The 23,717-nt window shown below is 42.6% G+C and overlaps 1 protein-coding gene across 1 annotated transcript in view; it reads left to right on the top strand.

Moving 5' to 3' along the window:
• Agbl1 (AGBL carboxypeptidase 1) overlaps positions 1-23,717 on the top strand; it is a 397,351-nt gene that overhangs the window by 195,393 nt on the left and 178,241 nt on the right. Inside the window, exons 19-20 of the mRNA XM_048369043.1 lie at positions 6,195-6,324; positions 19,750-19,881. Coding sequence (XP_048225000.1) covers positions 6,195-6,324; positions 19,750-19,881 — 262 coding nt within the window. The remainder of the gene's footprint in view (positions 1-6,194; positions 6,325-19,749; positions 19,882-23,717) is intronic.

The raw sequence follows: 23,717 nt of genomic DNA, 5'->3' as shown, positions 1-23,717 counted from the left end.
GAATTTAGGCCAGGCCACTGAACAGTTGCTGATCAGTGGGCAGCAGAGCCTGGAGCTGGACCAAGGAGGAGGAGCAACTCACAGGAATGCTCAGAAGTGAGGGAGATCCCGGAGTTCCAGAATTGGGAGGGGAGGGAAGGCACTAAGGACAAGTGCATCTAGAGACTGCAGGCAGAGCTAGGGACCAGAGCCAGGGTGTCTGGGTGCTCAGGGAGTTCACTGCTTTCACTCAGCTGCACATCCAGATTCTCCAGGGATCTCATTACAGGGCAGATAAGGAACAGTGCCCTTATTGGTACCCTTATTGTTTCTAGGTCTTTCTAGTTGACCTAGGTAAGAAGTAGATATGTGAACACACACACACACACACACACACACACACACACACACACACACACATTTCATTGACCTATCTGTATATACAAAACTGTGAGTTCATGCCCATGAGACACCTCTGTTTCCAATGCAGTATCATTGAGCGAGTGCTGTTGTCTTTTCTGTCACCCAGAGAGCACTAAGTCATTATGATTCATAAATGATTTGCTTATTTTCTCATTTTTAGAATGCACATAATATAGTTTCTGAATGGCTTGCCCTGAATTGCATTGCCCTACTGTGAGGGAACACACGCATACACACACACACACACACACACACACACGCACACACACACGTAATATATGCTTCTTTTTGTCTTCAGTTTTATAGTTTAGAGCTAAAAATTTCACTTTAGGAAGTTACCTGGGTCAGTTCTTCATATTTCCCCTGTGGGTTACTCTTATTATTATTATTTGTCATGGAGCTTGAGTTCATTTGTAAATGTTTATAACCTATTTGGGCTCGCTCCATGTGCCTCTAATGTTTGATTGTATTTATTTATTTTTGCATCGGAGCTCGTGAGATATTGCAAAGATTGCCTTGAAATTATGCAAAGCAATCTGTGTAGGAAATGCCACTTGCCTTGTCTTCCTATCCTCTCCTCCTGGCCCATTCCTTATTTTTTATATGCTGTGTTGACCTGCTTTTAGTGAGTAAATAAATCAGACTAGATTTTCACTCATCTCATGGTTATTTTTCTTTCCTCAAATGACTTGGTACTTTCATGCTTTCTGTCTCCTTCATTCTCACCTGTGCTTCTTCAACCCACCTAACTATATAGTCTGAAAAGTATCTCTCTATATCAGCTCCCAGATATCATTCTTTTTGGTAAAGTGGTTCCATAATTCTTCATTTTGTCCACTATTTCCGTACAGGTAGATCTACTTCTCTGCAAGCTCAAGTGGCAAAGCTAGGACGATCAAAAACAAAATAAAAACAATGAAGTGGTAGAGCAATTGCTTAGGCAGGCAAGAGGTCCTGAGTTCAATCCCTAGTACTATAAAATAATAGAAGTCAATTTTCTATAGTTCCTTTAATAAAGATGACATTGGAATTTGAGTGATTTCACCAGTTAAGTGTTTAGGGTTTGGGCGGTCAGACCTCTGGAAATTTATTTCTGGTTTGCTAAAGGTGGAGGAACAGCTGGGTTTCCTCTCTTCCTCTACTCTCCATTTTTGAATCTCAGCATTTCATGTGACAAAAATATCCTGAACATAATAATATGTTCCTGGCAACCCTGGTTGTTTGGAGTTTTAGAACAACCATGGCCTTAAAAATGAAGCTATTTAAAAAATATTTTCCCCCTCTTTCTTTTCCTTGTCCAACTGAGCAGTCTTTATTTTGGAGGCTCTGGGCACAGTGTCTGGCCAACAGTACCTCATGTTGTGCTGTCCTTTCCTTGAAGCTTTCATGTTCTTCTTTACCTCAATAGATATTCTGGGCTCCCACCCTTACTGCCTCCCTCCCAACCATGTGCTGTGAATGGCAAAGCTGTGTGCTCAACCTCAAATACTCAGCCTGTCTGCGTGGTGTAGAGCTTGCTTTGCCAAGGTCTCTGATGTTATCCGGCCTGCTGCTGTCATTCATCCCATCTGAAGGGCACCATCGCTTCATGTACTGGACATGAATGGATGGAAAAGTTTTGAATCAACCTTTGTTCTGGTTGCAGTTTTGTAAGTTTTCTTTGAGGAGGTGACTCAATTTTCCTCCTTTCTGTCCTAACTTGTGGCCCACTCTTTTGCTTCAGGGACTCTAGTAGCTAATGCTCTGTTTGTTGAACCTCTTGATGATTCTTATGTTTTCTGCATCTCTGGAGATCCTTATTTTTTTTTTTTTAGCAGAACAGTAAGAAGCTATGGTTAACATGAAAATGTTGGGGGTTTTTGAGCTGAGAATGGCAACAGACGCCTGTTATCATAGCACTCAGAAAGCTGAGGTTGAAAATATTGGCATTTTGCATCTTGCCAGGCTTATATCACGATTAAGATCTACTTAAGATGTATACTAAGTGATTGAGATGTATTTTCTCTCTTAGAAAGAACACTGATTCAGAGTGACAATATTCCATGTTGGGTTTTTCTGGCCTTTAGTGTTAGGGGCTAGGCGGGGTATAAAGCAGTTGACTGTGTTGCTCTTAGTGAAGGCTAGCCACCAGATTCATGCTTTCAAGTTCAACTGAGAACTTTTGTATGGTCATGAATTCAGCCATGATTTCTAGATACCTGAGGCTCTCTCTCTCTCTTTCTCTCTGAGAAAAAAATCAGTATTAAAGGTTAGTGACTTCTTCAACTGAGGCTACACGCACTAGCTAATAAAGAGCAGATTGATCATGTGCATGTGAAGCAACCAAGGCGTCAACACACGGAAGATTCCTGGGCTTGTCTGGGTTATACACATCTCTAGAAACTTCTCAAGGCAGGTCTTAACAATCAAGTCCAATACCGGTCAGAGATTGTAGCTCTGGATTCTCCTTGAATTCAGGATCTAAACAGGGTGATTGAGCGGTCCGGATTAGCTGGCAGTTTCCTGGGACTTGAGAGGTGCTTGGCTGAACTGTTCCATTCAGAAGAGCTGGATATCTGAGGCTCTGACATCGAGCACAGCATATGCTTTCTTTTACACAGAACTATTTAGAAATGAAGCCTAAAAAATGAGGCTTAGTAGGATCAAATGACTTTACCTGCGACAAGAAAAAAGAGAAGTTATTACTTTTCCCTGCCAGTTTGCAATTTTCAGTGGTGGGGAAAAATAATACAGCCCTGATCACCACTTTATTCTTCTTCAAAGCAGAATGAAAGTTCAGACTCTATTTGAGGGACGACCCCTTTCCAGAAGCGATAGGTGCTAGATGTATTGCCGGCTCATCATCGTGGTCCATCTGCTAATTCTCTCTGTAGTAGAGGGGCATCTATCCATCTATCATTGCAAAAATGATAGTAGATAACAAGACAGAGAGCATCTCATCTTCAGATGCTTAACACAAATCCCCGTTAAGATCAGCAGCCGTTCCATGGACTACATGGATCGTGGATATTATTAACATAAAATACCAAATGAATTTGGAGCCTGGAAGCAAATGGATTTGATTTTAAGAGGGAAATCACTCTGGCTAGGTGTGGTACATGTTGTAATGATGTCCAGTTGCAAAGCCACAGGTGCACGTAGAGATACTCAAAGATTGCAGCCCTGAATTCAAATGCACCCGAATTGGGCCTTCCCAAAGCCTTGTAAACTGTGCGTATCCATGGCACAGTTCATTGTTTCTACTCCTCCATCACCATCAAATGATACTTTCCCCAACCTTAACAGCTCTCCTACATTTCTATATTTCTTTCACTGGACTGCTTTTCGGCCAATTCTCTGTGCTTGGTTCCTCTGAGAGGTCTCTCCCTGGCTCTATTGAGTAGCCTCCCTTCTCATCAGCAATATCTGTTGATGATTCCTTTGTGTGGTGCTCTTTGGTGCTTCCTTTTTTTCTGTCCCAGCCTACCGCTTCTACCCTTAAATGGGCTCTAGCTGTACTAAAAGCAGAGTTCAGCCCTCTTCTATGGGGTCCCTAGCTAACATTCTCATCTCTTCCATTCTACCCGCCTGTAAGCCTGATGATTCTTCCTAAGGAAAGAGATTAGGATGTGTTAATGGAAACAGCAGTCCTAGTCAACGTCAAGCCATGCATTCCTGACTCTTACAAATGTTGGCAAAGAGGAGGGACAGACCAGACATGGATGTGGAAATAACTGGAGATACAGTAATGGACACGTAGATGGAGATGGGATCATATAGTTGTTTCTCCATGGAGATCTATGAGAGAGATTGTTTCATTTGTGTCTCAGATGATCCCAGAAGGCACAGGGCATGGTAGGACTTCCTATCATCTCAGCCCTTGGGTGGCAGAGACAGGAGGAGCACAAGATCACAAGATCAAGAATCAAGGGAAGAGTCATGCTCTATTGCAAGCTAGAGGCCAGCCTGGATTGATTAGTAAGACCCTGTCTCAAAATGCTGAATACATGTGTATGCCTATGTGTATGTGTATATGAGTGTGTGTGTGTGTGTGTGTGTGAGAGAGAGAGAGAGAGAGAGAGAGAGAGAGAGAGAGAGAGAGAGAGAGAGGGGGGAGGAAAGAGCACCTCCTGGGAGCCAGGTTAGTGCATCTACTTTAAAAAATGTTTTCATCTTAGAATATTGACTTCTAAATCTCATACCCAGTGGCTGAGTTGGGCCTTGGAACTCAGTCTTCTACATCAAATCTCAAATCTCAGGCTTTTCTGGTTGCAACATACAAAACACTTTCTTTTTCTTTTTTGCTCTTTTGAGGAATTGGGATCGCAAATTCCGTTTCTGCAGTGTGGTGACCTGTGGGCCTTTTCTAGGCAGGTGCTGCCCCCTAAACTTAGTCTCCACGGAGAAAGGAAAGGTAGAGCTGGCAGAATTGTTGGCTGCTAGTTCCACATGGCGCTTGGGTTTTCATTTACATAGACAAGAATGTTTATTTATAGTTTTGAAGGACCTTGACTGATTTCACCACAGTCAATGTTACAAAGAAAACAAAAAATACATATAAAGGTCAAAAATTGACCTTTCAGTGGATCACAATAGCTCAAAAGCTATGTATGTACGTTCATATAAGACTACTGTCGACATATTGTCTATTGTAGACATTACATTTAAAGACCTAGGCAAATTTTCTTTGGCGTAGGCCACATGGCTACTGTATATGTTCTTGGTACACTGTGTATTATATGTATGTCTACCTGACCTAGGGAAGGGAAAGAAAAACAGGGTGTAGCTATCACAAGAAATGTACACACTGCCCTACTATGTAACTGTACCCCTCTTGCACAACACCTTGTCCAAAAATTTTTTGTTTAATAAATAAATAAATAAACAAATAAATAAGAAAACAAAAATATATCCCCAGTATTGGTGGAAAATCCAGGTCAAGGCAAGGAGAATCACAGAATGGGTACAGATAATCTGAAACTCTGGGATACTGGGCCTTGAAACCATCCTGACATGAGAAAGGAAATGACATGAAATGCAGCAAATACGCACAGGACAAAATCAAGAATGTCTGCCTCCTGCCATTACCCTTTATATTAAGTATCTGCTTCTCATTTTACCTCCCTCCTTGGTTGCCAGGCAAAAGTAGTTATTCCTGTGTCCAGATGTCATGCCACCACTGCCACTGAAAAGAGAGAGAAACACAAATAGGAAGAAAAGAACAAGAGAATCAAAATAGGAAGATGTACAAAGCGGGGCATTTCTCAAGTGAAATCAGGGCCTGGGGGCTGTCAATGGCAGGGAAGGAAGAAATTCACAAGGCTCTCAAGGGTTTGAGGCTAATGGACCTGGGTGGGAACCTTGAGTCATGTGACCACAAGTCACTCTGTCATTTCCAAAGACCAAATCTCTGCCCCAGCTACTGAGCCACCGAGAAGGACCACAGGTAAGAGCCAACACCCGCTCACTGAGCTCAGCTCACTGCATTCATAGAATGGAAGTGTTCAGAGAACGGAAAGGTTTGCTGGGTTTGCTCTTTGTGGATGGACCCACTGGTGACCCACCCTTTTAAAACTCCATCTTAAAACGCTGTTAACCCAATCGATATGCAGTCTGGCCTGGTTTCTAGCTACCCAGGTTGGGAAGTGGAACAGACCTGCAGCTTTCTGGACAGCTGGCACCTGTGTCAGTTGGGCAGGAGTCAGGAGGAAAGTTGGAGTCATTCGTTCATTTTTGTCCTGCCGAGCGTTATTATCTTGAGCTATTTCTTCTTCCCACATGTGTATTAATTTGCTTACTATTTGTTCCTGCAGCCACCGGTGCTCACTGAGAGGGGAGGATTTGAACAGACAGTGGCTCTCTCCTCATGCACATCTCCAGCCGACGATTTACCACACCAAAGGACTCCTATACTACTTGACCAGCATTGGCCGGAGGCCCATGGTAAGTCACTTCCTTCCCTTTTCTCACTCTTGCCTGCCTCCTTTCACTCTCCGGGAGGCAGATTACATTTTGTCATGGTGAGAACACCAGGCAGAGTACTTTGAAACATCTGCTTTGTGACCGAGAGAGCAGCCCTTTGAAGCCACTGTTGAAATGTGTCATAAGGACTCAGTTGAAATCACAGAAGAAACCAGTAGGTAAAATGATTGCTCTTATAAGGGTCAGCCAGTCCCAAAGGCATGACAAGAGTTGGGATTCAGTGTGTTCATACCCTGCAACCTAACTGTTCTTCCTTCCTTCTCAGAGAGGGTATAGTGGGGGTTCTGAGCCTATCTAGAGGCTTAAAGCTTCTCCAGGATTCATGGAATTCAGAATAGATGTGGGGTGTGTGTGTCTGTGTGTTATTTACATTATATGCAGCACATATACCTATGGCCTATTATAATGAAGCACATAGGGGCTGGGAATATGGCCTAGTGGCAGAGTGCTTGCCTCGCATAATGAAGCACATATACCTACAGCTTATTATAATGAAGGGGTGCAGAGTCAGGTCCACAGAGTTCCAAGGCATGCAGGGCAGGCACAAGGACCAGGGAGTCCAGTTCCTCCAGAGGTCAAACTGACAGCTTTGAGATGCCCATCGCACATCGGCGGTGAGCACCGGCTGCTTGGAATGGTCCAAGTGCTTAGTCAGAGGAAGGCATTGTTATCCAGAGAAGAATGCCAGGGCCTTAAAGTTCACCTCCCAGACGCAAGAAGAAGGGCAAAGCTTCCTTTGCAACCTGCCAGGTTTGAATATCCCAGACTTGCTGAGTCAACTCCTTATAGCAGAGAGGGCAAGGCGTGCTTTTATCCCTTCAGAATTCTGGTTGTACACTGGGTAAAATGTAGACTATGACTGGGTTGACTCCTTTATCTTCATCCCAGAAAACATTGTATTCTCTGCTGTCAGCCCTCTAGAAGCAAGGTAACACTCTGCATGATACCTGCCTCATGGCTGAAACTTGGAGAAAGGCTGTCTGCCTACACGGGAAGCATTAGCCTGCAGGAGGAGAGAGATTTAGAAGGAAAGATCTCTCTGTCTTGTGCACATTTAAACACACACACACACACACACACACACACACACACACACACACACACAGGCATTAAACCCACAACAACGCAGGATTCCTTTCTGCTCTGACAGTCTCTAATTGAAGAACAGAACATTTATTTTCAAGCATGACAGGTGAAAGGCTTGTTTAAAAATATAAATAAACATTAATTAGCTATAAACATGACAGCCACAGACTTGTTTCCTGCTGGGACCATCTGAGAGGTGGGTGAGAAACAGCTGAGTGCTAAATGTGACTCGCACTGTTACAAAGCTTTCTAATGGGCTGAACACTACTGTTTTACTCACCTGTGAGGCTGTATTGAAACAGCATCCTTCCAAGTGCATGAGAGGAGCTATTCACACTACACATAGGCCTATTTTCTCCTGGGAATTCATCCTGTGTGTCCAGATGGACTCTTGGGCTTTATGGTTAGAGATTAATGGTGGCTCTTCCCAATCTCTAACTCTTACAAAAATGTCAGCAAATGTCATCTGAGAGATTCGGAAACTGCCTTAGGATGACTAGAATAGGTGGTGTCAGTTCTGCATGCGGTGTAGGCATTTGCCTGTTGGGAAATGGATTTGTATGAGCCATCATCACCAATGAGAATGTGGGATAGCTGAAGACAGCAGAAGTACCTTGTTATTACTGGGAATTTAAAAAAAGACAAATTATAGGCAATAGTCACAATTGTTCTATCCATTTCCCCATCTATATATCCATCCTTTCATCCATTAAATGCATATACCTCTCCATTCATCAGTCTGTCTGTCCATCATCCACTCATCCATCCATCCATCTGTTCATCCATCCATCATCTATCCATCCATCCATCCATCCACCCATGTGCCTCTCTATCCAACCCCTTTATCATTTTACCCATCTATCCATCCATCTGTTCATCCATCCATCATCTATACATCCATTCATCATCCATCCATCTATCCATCCATCCATCTATCCATCTATCCGTGTGCCTCTCTATCCACCCTTCTTATCATTTTATCCATACATCCATACATCTATTTATCCACCTCTCTACTTCTCTAGTATTTTGTTCATCTATCCATCCATTTGTCTGTCCATCCATCCATCCATCCATCCATCCATCCATTCATCCATCCATCCATCCATCCATCCATCCATCCATCCATCCATCCATCTACCTCTCTATTTGCCCCTCTGTTATTTTTTCCATCTATCCATGTAGTCATCAACCCACCTATCCCTCTACCCATCTATCCACTCATCTGAACAATTGTCCATTTGTCCACTCATTTATGCCATGTGGATTTATTCCCTGCTTTGGTGCCAAGGATACAAGGCCAATGTTTTTAAAAAAGACTTTTTCCTTTTCATTGAGGAAACCATAGTTTATTTTGGCCCAAAGTGGAGTCAGTTCTTCAAAGAAACTGATGAGACACATAACACAGTAAAATTGGTAACAAAGGCTCTTGTGGTTTTGTTGAAACACAAATGGAGAGTTATTTTTCTCTCAAGGGAGCTAGAAGGGCTAGAGAAGTTCCCACAGTTTTTATTCTGGCAAAACAAGTAAATCTTTCCTCAAAGAATCTGCTGGTGCTATCATGGCCTCTTTTTTTTTTCCTTGTGACTTTATCCTTAGGATCCCTGAATAGGGAAAGGGAAGGAAACTTGACGTTTGAGATTCACCTGTGATCTCACAGGCATTAGTAATGCAGTTTCCCATTTTCTTGAATCCGGGCTGTCTGTCTTTCTTTATTATTATTATTATCTTTGAGTAGTTGTACAAAATATGTCTGTCTTCTGTGATGGAGAGTATAAATGAGAGACTTAACACTCCAGACATAGCAAGTTTTAATATATGCACAACATTGGACTATTACTCCATAAGCAAACTAAAACTCCAAAAAGCCAAACACAAAATCACAAGTTCCTGATTCACTTCATAACACAAATGAACTTCAGAAGAATTACGTTGAGTTGAAAGAATTTGGACACTAAAGAGTACAATGCTCTATGCTATGTTTATGCAAACTTCAGGTTCCACAATATTGGTAAAGATAGATAGTTGAACAATATTTGCTTCTAGGGAAGGAGAATAAATAATAGGTGTTGTGAGGGAACTTTCTAGATTAGTTAAAATATTTGATATTCATGGGGCTGGGGATATAGCCTAGTGGCAAGAGTGCCTGCCTCGGATACACGAGGCCCTAGGTTCGATTCCCCAGCACCACATATACAGAAAACGGCCAGAAGCGGCGCTGTGGCTCAAGTGGCAGAGTGCTAGCCTTGAGCGGGAAGAAGCCAGGGACAGTGCTCGGGCCCTGAGTCCAAGGCCCAGGACTGGCCAAAAAAACAAAAAAAAAAACAAAAAAAAAAATTGATATTCATGATTGAAGGGTTACATCCAAATTCACTAAACAGTGTGTGTGTATGTGTGTGTGCTTTTTATCTGTGCTTTTTATTATTTAACTAAACACAGGGAATTTAAAAAAATGTGCAAAGCAAGATCATAGAGCTTGAAAATACAACTGTTAGGCAAATAGGAATGTGTAAATTAGTTAGGACCAGAAAAAAGCCTGTGCAAGTCAAGTCCAGGAAGATGTCTGTGCCACCACAGAGCAGGAAGGCTGTAGAAGCTCTGTGTGGAAGTCACGTGGAAGAAGCAGATGGACTCTACACTCAGCAGGAGGCATTGACTACCCTGGGTCTAGGGGTAAGAGAACACAGCTTTACCAGTAAAAGGAAAACAAACAAACAAACAAGAAAACAGCTGTTGGGATGAAGCTCCCAGAAGTCAGGTGGCCAGTTTCTTCTGAGCTGCCATGTTGCTTCTGGCCTTGCCCTGGTGCTGCTGGTATGGAATGAGGGGAGGTTTCAGTGCCTACTCTTGTGACTTTCGCTGTGTGAGTGGAGATGATAAAGGGACTTCAGTGCTCATCGATTTCCACTTGCAAGTGGCACAAACTGGGCTGCATTCTGCTAAAGGATAATGTAGGTATATGTGTGTTTCTTTCCTTTCTCTGAAATCCAGTGGAATAGGACTTTCAGCTACTTAAATAAGTTTCCCGGTCTTATTTTGCTTTTGCCTGTCCTGGGGCTTGAACTCGGGGTCTGGGCACTGTCCCTGAGCCTCTTTGTGCTCAAGGCTAGCACTCTACCACTTCGAGCCACAGCGCCACTTAGAGTCTCCGGGGCTTTTCTTTGCCCCGGCTGACTTTGAACGGCTATTCTCACGTCTCAGCCTCCTGAGTGGCTAGGATTACAGGCGTGAGTTACCGGTGCCTGGCTTCCTGGTCTTGTTCTTTGCTTTGGGTACCAGCTTTCAACTGGATGAGCTGAAAAGGACAGAGAAAGAGCAGGTGGCCCTGTCCCTTCCTTTTTTTTTTTTTTTTTTGGCCAGTCCTGGGCCTTGGACTCAGGGCCTGAGCACTGTCCCTGGCTTCCTTTTGCTCAAGGCTAGCACTCTGCCACTTGAGCCACAGCGCCACTTCTGGCCGTTTTCTGTATATGTGGTGCTGGGGAATCGAACCCAGGGCCTCATGTATACGAGGCAAGCTCTCTTGCCACTAGGCCATATCCCCAGCCCCGGCCCTGTCCCTTCCTAAGCCCTCATCTCCAGGGGCCTCAGGCACCGCTCTGTACACATGCACTCCACACTGCATCCCTCAGCAGTGGCAAGACAGGCACCACTTTTGATCTTTACTACGCTGACTGGTGCTAAAGGTGGCATCTGCAACACTTCCTTCTATTTGCATAGGAGGATATGGCAGGGAGGGCAGGGGTGGGGGGGATGGGTCAATAAAAGCCTCAGACCTGCTTCCAACCATTGAATGCCCCTGGAGGAGTGAGAGACATCCTTGGTGAAAACCAAGTGGAATCTGAGTCTTTTATTTTAACGTGCTCCTGTGCTCCCTCTCAGTGTAAAGATTGAACCGCACTCCTCTAATACCGCACGACCCATGCTGCGGTCTCTACTTGTGCTGGCATAGATAATCTGCAGGTAGACGAGCTGCCTCATTTTTCTCAGACAGAATTACATGGCAAAGCAAAAGGGCATTTGCTGCTGTCTCACTTGTTGTGCATCTGTGCACCACAGAGGGGTGGGATTCCAGGGTCGCCCCCATATGCCACAGGGAGAGTTCAAGATTTTCAGAAAGGTTTGGCCATGTTCCCTGTTCTTCCTTTTGCATGAGGTGGAATGAGGGGAGTGCAGGAGTGTGGTGAACCCGGATCCACCCATCTATAATTGTGAAGGTGGCTCTCCCCATTTGTGGGTGGAGCAAGGTAGCAATGACACAGCCTTGACCTTGGGCATGGGGCTCCTAGTTCCAATGCCAGGAAGGGAGAGTTGCCCAGAGCAGGGAGTAGGTCAGCCATGGGAGGGATCAAGATGACTAAATATACTCAAAGGTAGTAGATAGGAGTATATACAAGTGAGGAAACGGAGGCAAGCCATCTTATAGAGACAAGGTAGCTATTAAGTGGGCGATGAGTGAATATACATCCCCACCCTGGGGGTTTATCCTGAGAATTCAGAAACCTGCAATAGGTCAAAAAGACTAGTCTTGGCTGTACATTCCAGCCGTCCATGGGGCCTGATGGGTACATACCAAGGATAGAGTAAGACCTCTACTGCAGTTGAGTGGCTAATAGTTGAAAGTTGTCAATCATTCTGTGTCTACAGGTAGTAGTGTGCTGCTTCTCTCCCTCATGTGTCTGGAAGCAGAGGGTGGGGTGGCTGTGTGTCTGTGGACAGAACTATTTTAAGACCGTGGCGCCTGTCTGTAACTCCCTGCAAATACAACAAACAGTGCCCTCTTTGAGGGATTAATTAAGCTCACTGTGTGCTGGCCAGCCAGGTACAGAGCACAATGGAAACCCCCTCCCTGGAGAAGCACAGCGGCCCATTCTGTCCTGATCCATTGTCTTCCATTGGGGGGATGGAGTGAACGTAGTGTTTCCAAATATTTCATTTTTAAAAATGTTTGGAGCCAGGCCAATCAAAGCTGGGACAGGTGACATTTTACCTTCTAATGAGTAGCAAAGGGTAGGTGGTTGAAACTCCTTTCTCCTTAATAGCAATCAGATGTCATCTGAAAAGCTGAGGTAATGTCTTCATATATATATGTATATATATATATATACACATATATATTATGTATACACACACACACACACATATATATATATACACACACACACACACACATATATATATATATATATATATATATAGAGAGAGAGAGAGAGAGAGAGAGAGAGAGAGAGAGAACATCCAGGCATATAAAAATCTTAGCTCAGTGAGTGACATGTATCAGAAATTCAAATGAAGAGCAGGCATTATAAAATTATTATGAGTTACCAGAGCATAGAAATTACAAAATAAACTCATGTATTCCATTGTGGGGTTTGTGTGTGGGGGTTAATTTGCATGGGCTTTTAATGTTTTTGTTTTGGCAAGTAGGGCATTCTGATACATAATATGGGGAGCATAGACCTCCTGTAGCATTTCATAGCATCTCACAAGGGGTTCCACTGCGGGCCATGTCATAAACTGTTGGTTATTGGTACATTGTGCTGAATTTGATGTGTGAGTTTTCACCCCAGATTAAATATTGGAAGGGTTCCAAGGTCACCTGTAAACAAAAGCCTCTTTCCTAAGGTTGTGTTGGAACCTGTGGCGGAAGCTGGCTCAACCTGAATAAGAATAGTCAATATAAAAAAATCCTTCTCAGGTTATAGATATCTATAAAATTTTAGATAACCAGTATATGTAAGAGATTGAAATAAACATCAAGTGTTAATACTGTGATGACTTAGCGCATCATAGATAGATAACCAAGTGACATCTTAGACAGTAAGGTTCTTTTTGAGTTTTTGTTTGTTTGGTTTTTTTTTTTTTTTTTGGCCAGTCCTGGGCCTTGGACTCAGGGCCTGAGCACTGTCCCTGGCTTCTTCCCGCTCAAGGCTAGCACTCTGCCACTTGAGCCACAGCGCTGCTTCTGGCCGTTTTCTGCATATGTGGTGCTGGGGAATCGAACCTAGGGCCTCGTGTATCCGAGGCAGGCACTCTTGCCACTAGGCTATATCCCCAGCCCCTGTTTGTTTGGTTTTTGAGCAAGTACTAGGGCTTGAACATGAGCAGGTTTTACTCAAGGCTAGCATTCTACCATTTGAACCACAGCTCCACTCTGGTTTTTTTTTTTTTTTTTTTTTTTTTGGTGGTTAATTGAAGATGTGACTCTCATGGACTTTCTTGACCTGGAAATCCAAGATGTGATATCCTTGGATCTCAGCCTTATGAGTAGCTAAGATTACAGACATGAGCCACCAGTGCCTAGCTGTGTGTTGATTTTTATAGATTCTTTTAGTGTAATAGTTAAGAACATACATCTCCTGTAGTTACTGTGGTGTGTGTGTGTGTGTGTGTGTGTGTGTGTGTGTGTGTGTGTGTGTGTGATGGTGCTGAGCATTCAGATGAGATATCACCTAATCAGCCACTATAAGCAGCTCCTCCATTGCTGATTTTGTATCTGCAGCTTCAACCCAATGCAGATACAAAATCTTATAGTGGGTCCAGACAGTGTAGATGGATCAACATCCTTTTTATTTTCTTGTCCCTATTCACTATACAACACATGGTATGTTGTAATAGAATAGCTGATTACCTAGAAGTCCCATTGCTCAAAGTATGATAAGTAATCTAAAGAGATATAAAGTATTCTAGGGGATGCACATTTGATATATATATATATATATATCATATATATATTACATCACACTATTGTATATAAATTATCCTAAGTAGACACGGATTTTAGTATATATGTGTGTGGGGGGGTGTGTGCTGGAACAATTGAAGATACTGAGCCAGAGCAGAGGGGAGCTCTGGCTATGAATAAAATAACTGGGAAATGTGTTCTTGTAAACTGAGGTCTTGGAGGAGAATAGCACACATTACCAGCATCATTTCCCACATAGAGATCTGCTTCATTCAGAAACATGGGCAGAATGCTGCCTATACAAAATCATGCGTGCAAGAAATCCCCAGGGCATGAGTGAGCCTTGGGGTGCTGGTTTCATTAGAAGTGTCCTGCTTTCGGGGTGGGGGGTGTCTCCCATCATATTCTTTCCCAATCTACCTCCACCTTGCTTCAGCCTCGCCGCCTTCATTTTCCTGTGGCAGTGGAATAAATAATGCAGAGGTCTCACTGCTGGAAACGAGGAATGAGACCCAGATGTCAGGAATGGAAAACACGGCAGCTCAAAGCTAGCAAACAGAGCGGTAAACACAAGCAGGGATAGGTGAGCTGTGGGGAGCCAGGGAAGGGCTTGGGGAGGTGTGTTTGAAATCGGAGAGGTAACCTCTATGAACATGGGCCTCCAATTAATGTGCAGAAGAACTGGAAAGGGGCCGAGGGGAAATAGAGGAAGGATGGGGGAAGCATGTGAGGAGCATAGCAACGTGGCCCCCATCCGCCTGATTGCTGAGGGAGAAATGGTAATACTCACATTCCTGTGCGTCAAATTAGTCTTGCCATTTGGCTGAGGTAAGAATTCCCTGGGAAAAGGTCCTCGGGAGATGCCTACCAGTTGGGTTGCGAACTCATCATCCAACCCACATGCTACACTTGGTTGGTAAGATGTGCCAAGATGTGAAGAGTTAGCTCAGGATCTGAAGTTCAACATGAAGCACTAGAGTTCAAACCAAACTAAATGAGATGCCATAGAACCTTCCAGGCTGTCTCTCTTCCTGTGTTTCTTGCCCTGGGGAAGACCACAATCAGTGTTTATTTACTTAGCTCCCAAACTCAGGTATTATTCTTAACATCTTTGCTGAAGCTCCATGCCCATTTGCTGCATGCTCCTGAGGATTCCCCCCCTCTCTCTTTCTCTCTTTCTCTCTCTCCCTCTCCCCCCCTTAATGTTCTTTCTCTGTGTTCTTGCATCTGAGGCTTTAGGCTAAGCCCTCGTGGTCCCTCTTGCCTGCCCTTGGTCCCTCAAACCTGTTTATTTTAAACACACTTTTTATTAGTTTGTATTAATTTGTATAAAGGAGTTTTGTTGGGATATTTCCATGTGTGCCTGCAATTCCCTGATCCATTCTTTTTTGAAAGGGTTTATTATTATCTTTAAGAAGTCGTACAAAGGAGTTGCCATTTAATAAAGCAGCTTAGAAATACAGTTTTATCTCGACCAATGTCACTCAACCTTCTTACCCTCCCCACCCCACCCCTTCCCTCATTTTTCTTAATTTTGTAGGATATACGTTGGATTCTTGACTGCATTCTTCCCCGCCTCTCCTCTTCATTCGTCCACCCCCTTTTCCCTTGATTCCACCTCACTTCTGCTTCTTGGTGTTTTATTTTGCTCAACTTTGATCTCGGCTTTCTAAGGAATTACACTATTTGAGTTCTTCTTTGGATCTTCTGTGCTTCAGACAGTACATTTGTATATACTTGGTACCACCCTGTGTACCTCCTCATGGGTTTGTAACACCCCTGATCTAATGATCTCGGTGGGGTTCTCCTACTTCCTCAAATACCCTAGAGGCTTTGCTTCTGCCTTCACGAAATGCCTGACCATCCTGCATGGCCTACAAGGGGGCTGTAGCCATCTTCCCAGTGTCCACTTCTGCTCCTATGTCATCTCTGCTCTCTTTTGGCCCTCAGCTCTTCATTTGAATTACTGCCTTTCATAGAGGGAGAGCTCATTCTTCCCATTTTCCATCCACTTGGTGAGATTCGGCCTCAGGTAACTGCCAGGGCTGCCATATTGTGTGCATCTTCCCAGGTGCCATTCCATTCCAGTGTGGTGGGAACGAGGCCACCTAGAGGACCATGAGAGTTCCGTGCACTTCTTGGGAACCCACTAATTACAGCATGATAACCTGTTGCTTTACAAGATCATTTCCCAGAACAGTTCTGGATCAACTGATACAGAAATGAAAAAAAAAATGTCTCTGGATGAGGTGCAAACTGAGATTGTTACTCACAAACTTAATAGTAGTTGAGTTTTATCTGAAACTTGAGTGTTATCTGAAGTTGAGTGTTCTCTGCTACAAAATGAGGACATTTTATAACAGCTACTTCCTCATTATGCTCCTTATCATCACATATTAACTAAGTAATATAATGCATGTGAATTTTTAGCACACAGCAATATAATTGTGTAGGTTATGCAATATCTTTTACTGTAGTTAAAGGTGTCTAAGTCTGTAATAAATGAACTACTATTATTATTGTTGCTGCTATGGAGGGAGACACTCTGTTACATTAAAGCATTTATTTCTCCAGTTACATAGCAGGCGTCCAATAGATAGGTGATGGATTGACAAGGAGCAAGATAGGCCTATTGGTTAATGGAAACCTGTGGTTATGCAGAATCCAGACTGAGGAAAGCTGCTTTCTACCCTAGCCTAGAATTTTACTGGAAGAAAATATCAGTATTCAATCTTCCAGTAGAAAAGAAAAAAAGAAAAGCTTCCTCCGCTGAAATAACTTGATCATTTGTCTTGTAATTGCCCCCTGCAATTTGGAGGAACACATGTTTCTGATAATTAGCAGGCGTTTATTTTGGGGGTTGTCATCTGAGCAGCGAGCAGAACAATGTCTCCATCTCCTGCATTCTGAGTCCTCAGAGCCCATGAGATCTCCTAGGGCTTAGCTGTGTTCTGTCTCACAGGTGAACAGGGACGTCACTTGTCAGTTACCTCAGCTCTCAGAGTCTGGAAGGATCTTGAGAGGAAAATAACAATAACAGCTCTTTTCTCCAGTTGAATTCATCTCAAATTAAAATTAAAAAATACCTTTTTTAAACCATCGTGTGTTTTTATGTCTAGCATCTTCCTAGTGTGTTGATTCAAGAGACAGTGACTTTTGCCAGCCCTGCACTTCCACTTCAGGAACGAGAAGAGATAGATTCTTGGCTTCAAAGTCCCTTACGTTCTCCAGGGCTATTTTTATATGTGACCAAGAAGAGGAGGGGAAATAAACATCTCCTAAGACAGAGGAAAGCTCTTTAGTGGGTAAGGGGGAATTGATACTAGAGAGCTTCTAACCAGGCTCAGAACCTGGGCCTAGTCAACCAATTGGCCTCACAAGTCCATCTGCTACCACTTCAGAGTTGTTGGACAAGCGACTGTTCAGTCCACCTCTCTTTCAAACCCAAGTGTGGAGTAGGAATCCTGCATCATCAAATTCAGCGAGATTGTCTAGGAGAACTGAAACAAAAGATGACCTTTCTCCAATCAGGGATTGGGAGAAAGCACACATGGAATACAGAAATATTAACCAGATCTTAGACTGGAGGATGGCAGTTGGAGAGGATGCATGATGCAACTTCTTTGGGAAAGAGGTTTGTGTGTTTTGGGTATAGAATGGAGGAAGCAGTATGAATGGATGAACCAGATCAATGAACGTAGCAGTTAGCTCAGGCTGGATAACAAATGACCCCTACACTAAGTAGCTCTAACACAAATGACACATCCTTCATGATAATTCTGTTTTGAGCATTGTCTGGGTAGATGGGGCCATTCCTCTGACTTGAGCAGGTAGGTCAGGGATGGGTAGTCTAAAGATGGATTCATCCACCTGTCTTTGCAGTGTGTCTCCATCCTCTAGCAGACAAACCTGCACCTGCTCCTAGAGATGGCAGCAGATCAAATTCAGGGTCAAATACTTTAGAAGCCTCTGCCTGTCGTGTACCTGTCCATTCTTTATCTTTTTTTCTTCATGCATTTTTATTGTTATTATAAAGGGGATGGGCCAAGGGGTTACAGTTACATAAGTCAGACAAAGAGTATATTTCTTTTTGGAGAATGTCACCCCTTCTGTCACTCTCTTCCAGTTGTTCCCCTCTCCCACCCACAAGTTGTCTAATTCATTTTCAACATAATGTCCAGTGAGGACCGCTGCTGCATTTGTCTTCCCTCTGTCCCTCCATTTCTGTGCCTCCCCCCTTTTACCCTCCCAATGGAATCCTACCCATCGATCAGAAAGACTGATACTTTACCATTTGTAAGGAAATGAAAGACATGGGGAAAAAATCATATTAAGTGAAGTAAGCCAGACCCAGGGAAACACAGATGACATGGCTTCCCTCAGTTGTGGTAGATAGACTGTGCCTCTGAACATACAAAGTAAACACACTGGATGGTATAAAAACTAACACACTGGCACATAATAAATTATGCAGGTCTCTAGGCATTCACGCACAATGAAAGCAAAGGAGGACATTCTTAGGAGAGGAACATGAAGGCTCAATACCTATGTGCATCGGATCCTATAAAACAATATTTATCAAAATGAACTCCAGGTAATGGGAACAAGAGGTTTTTATTTTCCTTAGTTGCAGTTTTTTTTTTGTTGTTTTCATTTCCTTTGGTCTTCTTCGTTCGTTTACCTGTCGTTCTTGATATCCAAAGATGTCGCCTGGCTCCATTCAGAATCCCAGGGTAAAGAAACATATCTTTGTCTCTAGGTGGCTCAGAATCCAGTGTAATAGTCACTGGACATTAATTAGATTTTCAAAAAATCTTCTCTTCTTTATTAATATCTTTCTTTGTAGGAATTGAGATTTCACATCCCTGTCCTTTTGCCATGAGGCTCACAGAACAAACATATAAAAGGAATTTACCTCCCTGAGCCATTAACAAGGTGACTTTCCTTTGATGAGTGGATAGTGGGCAGATAGGATATTGGCTTTGCTTCAGCAGAAGTTGTAATAGTCAGCGCATGAAGCAAAACCTCTAAGTTTTCCCTCCTCTGCTACAAAAATAGCATGTCCCAAATTAGGGCTTGTCCTTTAGCTGAGATCTGAGTGCGCGGTCAGGTAAGAGAAAGTAGCACCTGATCTATACAGCAAGCAAGAATAAAGAATAAATTTGCACTGGGGCAGCCATTGAGTTTTAGTAGTGACTCAATTGCCGCATTGGAAGCCGGAGGAGAATTATAGTGATTTATTAACTCCTTTTTTTTGTGTGTATGTTTAACCTGCCGCTTTAAAAATAGATCTTCCCTATTGACTTTTTACATTATTTAACACCATCGTTTATATTTTTAAATGCCTTTGTTGCTAGTTCCTCTCCCAACTCTGACCCTGTCTCCCTCTCCACCAGCCACGAGGACGTCACTCCTCAAAAGGGGTCTTGCTGACATTCAGCACCCAGATGTTACACCCTTCCCCCTGCTAATTCCTCGGATAGATACAGTTCTTTCCACCGTCACCCCAGTGAGCCCCACGTGGCGGCTTCTGCGGCATAAACAGCGGACAAGTGGTGTTGCATACACCTGAGCAGTGAGCGGGGTTGACATGTGTGTTTGTTTTTCTGTGGCTGTAGGTCTTCTGTGACTTCCACGGCCACTCCCAGCGGAAGAACGTGTTTCTCTATGGGTGCAGCGTGAAAGAGACGCTGTGGCAAGCGGGATGCACTGTGGGGGCCTCCGGCCTCTTGGAGGACGTCAGCTACAGGGTGAGTCCCCGGGAGGGAGTGGTGCCAGGCATTTTGTGACCCCCCATTTCTTAGTTGGGATCCACCGCCCCCTGCATGGTTTCCTAGGCCAGTTCTTACCTCAGAGAGAGAGTCTCAGCACCCCGTGCATCCTCTTAATTTTTTAAAAAACATTTCTAAATAGGAATTTGATTATTTTAGCTGGAGATCTTCAATAGAAGCAGGATCATAGCTGTGTGATTGCCCCACATTGGTGTTGAATAATGATCTATCGTCTCTCTTTTCTATATGATTTGATATCATATAAAAGACACGGGAACTGGGGACAGGAAGCCTAATATTAATGCCTGGCTTTCCAGTTCATGTTTTATATCCGGATCACCATTCCATCACCTACAAAATGAAGATATGAAAGTACTGGTACTTTTGAGGCTGGGAATATGGCCTAGTGGTAAAGTGCTCGCCTCGTATACATGAAGCCCTGGTTCAATTCTTCAGCACCACATATATAGAAAAAACCGGAAGTGGCACTGTGGCTCAAGTGGCAGAGTACTAGCCTTGAGCAAAAAAAGAAGCTAGGGACAGTGCTAAGGCCCTGAGTTCAAGCCCCAGGACTGGCCCAAAACAAAAAAAAAAAACAAAAAACAAACAAACAAAAAATACTGGCACTTAAAAAAAATACTGATATTTTTAAATACCAATATTAAAAGAAAAACCACAAAGATATTAAAATACTTTAGAGCCAAGTGCTGGTGACTTCAACCTGCAACCCTAGCTACTCAAAAGGGCTGAGATCTGAAGATCGAGGTTCGAAGCCATTCCTGGGCAGAAAACTCTCATCTCCCATGAACTACTCAAAAGCTAGGAGTAGAGTTGTGACTTCAGTGGTAGAGCCTTGAACAACAAAAGCTAAGAGACAGTGCATAGGCCCCGTCTCATTACTTTTGACAGTAGAGAGAGAGATAGATATAGATAGGTAGGTAAGGTAGGTAGGTAGGTAATAGATAGATAGATAATACTGTCTCTGATAATGTAGATAATGGGAGAACACAGTGGTACATAAATGATTCATAAGCAATTACACAGGGTGGTTCAGTGGTTAGAATTCTGCTATTCCTACTGTGACAAATAGGAATTAAGGAGCAGGAGTGAAGAAAAGAGGCTCCTTCCATGTCAGGATGAGGAAAATAAACGATAAAAGCCTTGAGAAGACACAGAACAGGAAGTATTATGATGACACAATGATACTCAAGTATCAAATGGCCTTGGTTGTGAAGTTATGTAAGGAGGAGGAAAATTACTGTGGCGGTTGCCTCTTGTAAGCTGTTCCTGTGAGGCTGTTGGTTTACTATGTACAAACAGCTTCATCTCCCAGGTTCATGAAAATGTTACAAAAGGTAACTGTAAAGCCTAGACTTAATCTATTCCCTGATTTCTTTTTCTTCTCCGCTTGCCTTTATCTGTGTGCATTGTTCATCTTACCAGACACTTTCCTGTCCTTCAGCGTTAGTGTCAGTAGAGTAATTACATGCTCCATTATATTTCACACAGTACCTACATGTTTATTCAGGGTTATCGATCAACCTTTTGGGAACTGGTTGTTGGTTATATTGGCTCCAATATGTCGATGACCCCTTTCTGCAAAACCCATGTATAAACCTGGAAAAAAATATTGTCAAAAGCAATCATTTCAGGACTCTGGAAATTGACCAAGTCTAGACAATAACTTGAAAACCATTTATTGTGCTAGATTATCATGGAAGAATAGGAAGAGTTTGTGACTTTCTTCCCTGCAGCTGTTCCTGACCCCAACATTCCATAGTCATCAAATATGTGATTGTGCTAGGGCACTGGTAGTGCATTCAAGAGGCAGAGAGACCCTGTCTTAGGAAAAGAAGAAAAAAGAAAAGGCACCTTTATCAATGCAAGGATGAAGACACACACACACACACACACACACACACACACACACAGAAGAAATCTTCGAAATAAGAAAGTAATAGACGAACTGAAACAAGCCACCTCTAATTCTAGAATTATGAGAAATGTATGTCTATGTATGTACTAGACTCAGTTGAAGGCAAAAGATCTAGAGATATTTGAAGACTGGCCATGACTTTGAATGTTCTCTAGATCCACAGATAAATCAAGCACAGAGAATGGAAGCTTTCTGGGCTGAAGGTGCCCAGATCACTGGCTACTCCCCACCACCAAGCAGACAGAGCCGACAAGCCACAAGGCCTACATTACAGAGAGGAACAAGAAGACAGCTTTATTTAATCCAGGAAAGCGCTAACATTTCCAAAAAGCATTTGTTTAGCAAACAAATGTGTTTTTTTTTTTAAAAGAAGAATCTGGCAATGCTATAGAATAAAAATCTATAGTATCAATTTTTTAACTTAAATTTAAAGAGTTGATTTCTACAGACTTCATTGTTTCCAGGGTGTAGCTTACCCCAGAAGAATTAATTATAAATGAAAGAGTAGATAAATTAGACTTAAACTCAAATTTAAAGGGTTCTGCTCTTCAAAATGGAAAATGAGGGAAATGTTAAAAAATCATCCATGTGATAAAAGGCTGCCGTGTCTAGAATATAGGAAGATTTTTTTTTTTTACAAACTAAGAAGGCAATTTTTTTTTAATTGTAGAGGTGTCAAGCTAGGGTTTTATACATGTTAGGCAAGACTGTACCACTAAAATACATCCCTTGCCCCAGGAAATCAATTTAAAAGAAAACAAACAAAAATTAAAGAAAAAGAAGGAAAAAACAAACAGAAATTGAGCAGGAGATGTAACTGGACACTTCTCCTAAGGCAATAAAAGGATGTGTATGCAAATGACTCATGTAAACAAATCATAGAAATGCTACTCATTATTATTCATTACTAATATTTCTCAGGTAATTACAAATTGAAACCATGACAGGATAGCAGTACACTGTCAGCACGGTGATAATAATAATAATTTTTTTTTTAAAAAAAGGACCCAACTTGCCAATTGTCTGAGAAGGAGGTTTGGAAACTGAATTCATCACTTATCTTTCGTAGAAATATACAATGGTATGGCCCCTTTAGGAAACAAATCAATAGTTCCTGAAAGATAAAAATACTTTCAATGGGCAATCCAACAATTCTGTGCCTGTGTATTTGTGCAGGAGAAGTGGAAAGCTACACCCAAATGAACACTTGTATATGAATGTTTATAACAGTATTATATATATATATATATATCTCCAATTGATGCATGCCCACCCATGTGTGAATATGTACATTAAGTACAGTATATATCCACACAGTAGTACATGTGCTCCAGTTTTGGAAAAAAAAAGTGCCAAGCTACTCACATATATACTACATGGCAGGAATGGTGGCCTGTACCTGTTATCTATCAGGAGTTTGAAATCTAGAGAATCACAGTTCAAGTCCAGTCTTGAGGGGGAAAAAAAAAAAACAGTGAGATCTTGTTGCAGCCAACAAAGAGCTGGGTGTTGTGGTGGTTGCCTGTCATCCCAGCTACAGTGGAGTTATAAATAGGAGAATCACTACCCAGGATACTCAAGGATGAAAAGAAAGTAAGTCCCTATTTGGAAAGCAATGAAACAAAAAAGGTTGGTAGTTGGGAGAGAATACAGTAATGATTGCATGAATTGAATGAATTGTGGCTGGTTGCAAAACTGCTTTTACTAAAATACTTACGTTAGGGCTGATAAGGCTGTGCTGGGCACTTATATAACAATTAAAAAGTAATAGTGATGAGTTGGGTGAACTGGCCTTGGGATTTCACGTCTGTAATCCCAGCACTGGAAAGTATGAGGAAGGAGGCTTGAAAGTCTGAGGCCAGCTGGGGCTAGGTAGAGG

This window comes from Perognathus longimembris, chromosome 20 (assembly GCF_023159225.1).
Source record: "Perognathus longimembris pacificus isolate PPM17 chromosome 20, ASM2315922v1, whole genome shotgun sequence".
NCBI classification, from domain to species: Eukaryota; Metazoa; Chordata; class Mammalia; order Rodentia; family Heteromyidae; genus Perognathus; species Perognathus longimembris.
Note: the sequence above shows the minus strand (reverse complement) of the source record. Positions and strands in the feature narration are given on the sequence as shown.